The 6,964-nt window shown below is 62.8% G+C and overlaps 1 protein-coding gene across 1 annotated transcript; it reads left to right on the forward strand.

The window, feature by feature from the left end:
- The first annotated feature begins 4,746 nt into the window (after positions 1-4,746).
- Positions 4,747-6,359, forward strand: ASCL2 (achaete-scute family bHLH transcription factor 2). The gene is made up of 2 exons (XM_080641348.1): positions 4,747-5,372; positions 5,942-6,359. Exon 1 carries the CDS (start codon positions 4,757-4,759, stop codon positions 5,336-5,338), a length of 582 nt encoding a protein of 193 aa, XP_080497474.1. The 5' UTR covers positions 4,747-4,756; the 3' UTR covers positions 5,339-5,372; positions 5,942-6,359.
- Positions 6,360-6,964: the final 605 nt, after the last annotated feature.

Raw genomic sequence — 6,964 nt, forward strand, 5'->3', positions numbered from 1 at the left:
GTGTGTGTGTGTGTGTGTGTGTGTTGATCTTACATCGTGCAACCTTGCTAAAACTCACTGCAGTTCGTGTTTCTAGAATTGGTCAGATTTCCTTCACAGACGATCATGTTTTCCATGACTAAGGACATTTTCCTCTCTCTCTCCGATCTGGGCCTCCCCCACCCCCGCTGGGTGTTTTTTTTTTTTTTTTTTTTTTTTTCTTGCCGTTTTGCACTGGTTAAAGCCTCCAGAACAACGTGAAGTTACAAGTTTTGAGAAGAGACATCCTTGTCTCGCTCCTGATCTTAGAAGAAAATCATCCCGTTGGGAAGTATCCCTCCCCCCCGCCCTTTTCCGTGATCACGAATGCGTTTGTTAGAATTAGCTTATTTCCGCCCCCCCCCCCCGAATATTTGGAGGCGTTTTACCAGCCAGGCCACCACCTGGGCCTGGAGTTGTGTTTGTGGGAGGCTTTTGACGACAACTTTAATTTACTGAGCATATATGGGGTCTTCTGGTTGCCTATGTCTTCTTTTATTAAAATATATATATATAGCCCTGACCGGTGTGGCTCAGTGGATAGAGCGTCGGCCTGCGGACTGAAGGGTCCCAGGTTCGATTCCAGTCAAGGGCATGTACCTTGGTTGCGGGCACATCCCCAGTGGGAGGTGTGCAGGAGGCAGCTGATTGATGTTTCTCTCCCATCGATGTTTCTAACTCTCTATCCCTCTCCCTTCCTCTCTGTAAAAAATCAATAAAATATATTTTAATATGTATATATATATTTTATTGATGTCAGAGAGGAAGGAAGAGAGAGAGAGAAACATCAGTGACGAGAGAGAATCATGGATCGGCCGCCTCCTGCACGCCCCACACCGGGGATGGAGCCCGCAACCCGGGCCTGTGCCCTGACCGGGACTTGAACCGTGACCTCCTGGTTCCTAGGTGGACGCTCAACCACGGAGCCACACCGGCCGGACTCACCTATTTCTTCTTGACTGAGTTTTGGTCCTTCCTGTCTCTTAAGGAGTCGATTAAGTCTCCGCGATGACGTTATTGGCACCAAGTCCCTGCTATCCTCTTAGTATCCTCTTGATCTCCGCAGGACCTGGGTGAGGCCCTCCGCTCCTTCCTGACGCCGGCAATCACTGTCTGTCTGTCTGTCTTTTAGGGAAACCGGCGTGGATGTCGCTGACCTTGTTGGCTTCGTGTTTTGACTTCGCGGATTGCTGACCACTGTTCTCCGTTTCACCGATTCTGCGCCGACTCTCATGTCGGTGCTGCTTGTACTTACGTTGGTTTAATTTCCTCTTATTTTTCTAGTTTCGTGAGGAAGCGGACGTCAGCGATCCGAAACCTTCGTTGTTTCCCTGGTGCCGAGCGCTTTAAATTCTCCTCTAAGTGCTGCGTGCCACACATTTCGAAAGACTGTGTTTTCATTTTTATCTGGCCCAACGTTGTTCCGAATTCGAATCATGGGTTATTTCTAACTTTTATCCCCCCGAAATATTTTTATTGAAAAATTTATTTTTTTTATTTTTTATTTTTTAGAGCAAGAGAGAGAGAGAGAGAGAGAGAGAGAGAGAGAGGGAGAGGCGGGGGAGAAAGGGAACACATCCATGTGAGAGCATAACATCCATCAGCTGCCTCCCGCACGCCTGGCACCCAGGGATCCAATCGAAGCCCCGAGCACGCGCCCTGACCACGAGTCGAACCGGCACCCTTCTCGTGCCCGGGACGATGCCCAACCGACCGGGCCGGCACTGGCCAGGGCGAGACTGATTTCTCTCCTCCAGTGCTCGGAGCTTTCCCAGACCTCTCTCTCTCTCTCTCACCGGCCTCATTTAGTTCCATCACGGCCCCAGCCTGTGCTTTGCGTAGCTAGAATCCGTTTACACTTTCCGTGGATTGTTTCGTGGCCCGTCGGTGGTTTCACGTGGGGACTGCCTCACGCGCACTTAGTCGTCGTCAGAGGCTTCCGTTACGGGGTGGGATTTGCGCTCGACCTCAGGTCAGGCTGGGAGACCGCGTTGTTGACCTTTTCTCCTCGTTCAAACTTCCCGTTCACGTGTTCTGCCCAGCACGGAGGGGAGAGGGAATGTCCGCCCGTGACGGGAGATTTGTCCTTCCTCCTGCAGGTCTAACGTCAGGATGGTCCTACCCCCCCCCCCCCCCACGGCTGACCCTTCATGGTTAGGAAACCACCTTCTTTACCCCTGGTAATAATCTTTGCTCCGCAAGTTATGTTTTTACTTTTTATTTTAAAATATACGTATTTTTATTGATTTCAAAGAAGGAGGGAGAGAGGGTTAGAACATCAGTGACCAGAGAGAATCATTGATCGGTGGCCCTCCTGCACGGCCCACACCGGGGATGGAGCCCGCAAACCGGGGCATGTGCCCTGACCGGGAATCGAACCCTCACCGCCTGGATTCATAGGTCGATGCTCAACCCCTGAGCCACGCCGGCCGGGCCAAAATTTACCTTGTTATGTATTAAAACGGACACTCCAGCTCCCTTTCCTTTTCCCCAGTTCTGTAGGAACCCCGAAAACGCTGAGACCTTTCGAGGGGCAGGTTCCCACCGGGGTGGCCGTGGCCATTCATTTCCCCGAAGCCTGCACCGCTGTCTGCTCTCCTCTCTCCTGAGAGTTACCTGGCTTCAGAGCCGGGGCCCCCATGGCTACCTGCTGGCCCTGCTGGCCAGAGAGGGGGGGACTGTGGACACAGCCCATGTCTCTCACGGTCAGCATCCCCCTAAGACACACAGCCCCGGGCCTACCTAGCTCCAGGCAGGTGCTGGCCTCCAGGTCACACCCCGAGCTGGAGGACCAAGGTGGCTTGCCAGGAGAACCCTGTAGGAAGGCAGGAGCGGAATGGGCAGTGGCACAGGCTGGCAGTAATACTGGGGGCTCCTTGGGACCAGCCCTGGGCCCCCCCCAGCCAGACCCGAAGGTGCCGGCCCTCGGCCCTGGTCTAGTGACCCTCATCAACCCCCTGGCGGCTATGGCCTCCGGAGGGGCAGGACAAAAACGCTCCATTAACGGCGCATTCTGGCCCCTCAGACCCCAATATTTCCCCCCAACGGTCAGCGGGAAAATCTCTTGACCCCCTACTTTCCCTAGGGACCCGCCTGCACTGCCCCAGCGCCCTCCCCCCACCGGCTCCATCTCAGTGCCCTCAGGGCCGGTGGGAGAGGGAGGCCCGGGCCAAGGGTGGGTGGCTAAGACCAAGAGGCAGAACTTAGGAAAAGGGAGGAGGGCCAAAGGGGGTGAATGGCTGGAATGAACCACACCGGGTCGCAGGAAGATTTGGGGGGGAACACGGGACAGGACGGGCCGGAGAGAGCTGCGGGGCGGAGCGGGGAGGGGGGGGGTCGGTAGATGGCTGCCCCGGGTTGGAAGCGGCCCTTCAGGCCCTGCTTCAGGGCTCCCCAAGGCTCAGGGCGCACGGAAACCGCGGGCAGAGAGAGTGCAGGAGGTTGGAGGAGCCGGGCCGCAGGGCTCAGTGGTTGAGCATCTACCTCTGAACCAGGAGGTCACGTTGGATTCCGGTCAGGGCACGTGCTGGGGCTGCGGGCTGGGCGGATCAATGATCCTCCCTCATCATTGAGGTTCCTCTCTCTCTCTCTCTCTCTGAATTCAACAGAAAGGCGCTTTGGAAACCTGGACTCCCCACCTCAGCGCTAGTCTCCAGGACTCCCGGCTCCTTGCTACCCGCAGGTCTGCGCGGCCCTGTCCCATCCCGGGTGGAGGGACCAAGGGTGGGCAGCGAGCCGGCAACAGGTGTACGTGGAGGTGCGCGCTCCCGGGTCGCGAGGGGAGGGGCCGAGCGGGGCGCAGCGGGAGCCCAGCTTTGTTAAGAGACGCTCCCGGGAGCCACGCGCCTGGCGTCTGCGCTTCCTCCCGGGGGCTGGGCGTGGGGCCGAACAGACGGCACGCGATTGGCTGAGACCTGCGCCTCCGCCTCTCGGCCAGCCGCGGCGGGGCGGGGTGCGGGTGCGGGCGGCGCGTGCTGCCCCAGGGGGTCTCGCGCCTGAAGTCCCAGGAGTCACGCCCTCCCCTCCTCGGCGCGCTGCGCGTGCGGGCCACTGGAAACTCTGGGGACTAGCGGCTGCGCACGGAGGTGGGGGTGCCAGGCCGTCGCAGACCCGTGGACTGCTCTTGGGCGGGGGGGGGGGGTCGCACCGGGGAGCTAACAGCAGCCGGAGATGGGGGGGGGGCGGTGCACGCGAGACCTGCGTACTGCGTCTTGGGGGGCGCACTGAGCACCTGCTGTACGCGGGGGGCCTCCTGGGGACCTGCGGACTGTACCTGGGGTGTGGGCGCATCCGGGACCTGCGGACTGTGGCCCCCAGGATGGGAGGGGGACGCCTCCCGGCTTGGTCTTTGCAGGTTGTGTGTGCGAGGGGGAGGGCGAAGCGTGGCTGGAGGGCGAGGCGAGGGAAGGAGGGCGTGAGAAAGGAGGCGGCGGCGGCGGCGCGGAGGAGGGTTATCTGTACATTTAAAACCAGCCGCCTGCGTCGCCTCGGGAAGACCTGGGAGCGTCTGACTGCACGCGCGGGACACGAGCGCTCCACGCCCCGCGGCGCCCACGGCCCGCCATCTCCTGGCCTCTTGCGCGCCTTGCGCCCCAGAAGACCTGGGACGCGGACCCCGGGAAGTGGCTGAGGGGCGCAGTGCCACAGGCCCCCTTGGGGCGTGGCCGTCGTCCCAGCACCCCCAGTTCCTCTGCCTGCGCCTTCCTGCTGTGTGCCGGGGCTAGTGGATGCGGGTGCGATGAACAGCGGCGCGCTGTCCCGGACCGCGGCCCCCACGCTGGGCGTCTCCGGGGGTTGCGCCGCCCGCCGGCGACCCGCGTCCCCGGAGCTGCTGCGCTGCAGTCGGCGGCGGCGACCCGGCGCGGAAGGGACCGGGGGTGGTGCGGCGGCCGTGGCGCGGCGCAACGAGCGGGAGCGCAACCGCGTGAAGTTGGTGAACTTGGGGTTCCAGGCGCTGCGGCAGCACGTGCCGCACGGCGGCGCCAGCAAGAAGCTGAGCAAAGTGGAGACGCTGCGCTCGGCCGTGGAGTACATCGGCGCGCTGCAGCGCCTGCTGGCCGAGCACGACACCGTGCGCGCCGCGCTGGCCGGGGGCCTCCTGGCGCCAACCGCGCGGACCCCCGCACCCCGCGGGCCGCCCGAGACCCCCCAGGACGCCGCCTCGCCCTCCTGCGCCTCCTCGTCCCCGGGGCGCGGGGGCAGCTCGGAGCCCGGCTCCCCGCGCTCCGCCTACTCGTCCGACGACAGCGGCTGCGAGGGCGCGCTGAGCCCCGTGGAGCGCGAGCTGCTCGACTTCTCCAGCTGGTTGGGGGGCTGCTGAGCGCCCTGCCCGCGAGGTACCCGCGGGTCGGCAGGTAAGAGGGGTTCGGAGGTCGGGGCGGCGCGGCGCGGGGGAGCAGACGGGGCCCTCGGCGCGCGCCCCTGTCCGCCAGGGGAGCCGAGGGCCAGGCCCGGCCCGGCGACGGCTTAGATTTCGCTCGCTTTTCATTTCCCCCCAACTTTTTCAAGCCTGTGCAAGACCAGCGTTTGTTTGTCCGGGATTGCAAAACTTCCTCTCGCTGCTCTGCCGCCGAGGGGGGAGGGCGGGGACGGCGTGGGGGTGGGGGTGGGGAACACGGCCCTGGGGCGGGTGAGGCCCCGCGTGCGAGCGGATCCCCGGCAGATTAGGGCGCTGGGAGGCGGGGTGACTTTGCATTGCAAATCGCACGCCCGGCAGAGCGGAGTCGGCGGCTGGGAGCCCTGACTCACCGCGGCTGGTTGCCGCCCCGCCCCCACACGGTGGCTCTGGCCGCAGACCCAAGCGAGGCACCCACGGCCTGGAGCCCCAAACCCAACCCAACACACGGAACTGCCGCCTGCGATCGCGGCGGGCGGAGCAGGGCTGGGTCCCGCACTGACGTGCCTCCTGTCCCCTTGCTTCCAGGCAGCTTAGGCCCGAGGCCCAGGGCAACTCGATCCCCACCGAGGAGCCAGCACCGGGGGCGGCCTGGCCTCCATCCCGCCGCCCGCCCCGTTGAGCTGAGCCGCTGGGGAGCCCACACCCACCGACGTGACTCGCAGCCTGACCAGCCTGACCACGTGCCAGTTTGAAAACAGGTCCCGGCCGACCTCCCCAGGGGGCAGCTTCCTGGGACCCTGACTGTGCACCCTGAGGCCGTGCACTGGCACGGGGCCGGGCAGCAGGCCGCAGTTTTCCTGAAGGGAGACGGGATTGGAGGTCCCCGAGCATCTGCTTTTTCTACATCACCTTGAACTGCCCAGGGACACTCTGGCCACATGAAACTTATTTTTATACAAAGACTCCGGTAACTTGGAACCCAATAAAGATGGTTTATCCCCACTACCCGGAATTTTCCAACCTGGCCAAGATCTGGACACCACAGGCCCTGAGGGACAGGGTCCCTGGCAGGGTCTCCACACGGCCCCGGGGTGATGCAGGGCGCGGCCCTCCGGCTGTTTTGGGGGGAGAGTGGGCTTTCTAAGTACACCTGCGCTGTGTGGCAGGGTCCCCGGCTCCTGTGGGTGTCAGCCACGGGTGGGAGTCCGGGCAGGGCTGCTCCCGGCTGGGAAGATGAAGTGTGGAAGCTGCTGACCAACCCCCGGGGGGTCTGGGCCAGGGCCCAGGTGCAGGCCCAAGGGGGTCCCACTTGGCAGCCCACCCTCTGGGTCAGGGTTCAGATGGCCACTTCCGGCCACTTGCTGGGTGACCCTGGACAACTTGCTCAGCCTGCAAATGGAAGTGACCCCAGAGCCCACCCCGTAAGGTCGTAGGGGACTTCAGGACGTGTCTGGCTCCCAGTGGCAGGCTCCTGGCCCCTGTGCCTGAGCCCCAGCCACGGGGAGAGGATAAGGCAGGGCTCCCCCCCCCCTCCAGAGGCCCCCCAGCTCAGAGGCCCTGCAGAGATTGCTCAGCGGGCGCTACCTTTGACCTGGGCCCCGGCAGCTT

This window comes from Plecotus auritus (assembly GCF_963455305.1).
Source record: "Plecotus auritus genome assembly, chromosome: 9".
Lineage (NCBI taxonomy): Eukaryota > Metazoa > Chordata > Mammalia > Chiroptera > Vespertilionidae > Plecotus > Plecotus auritus.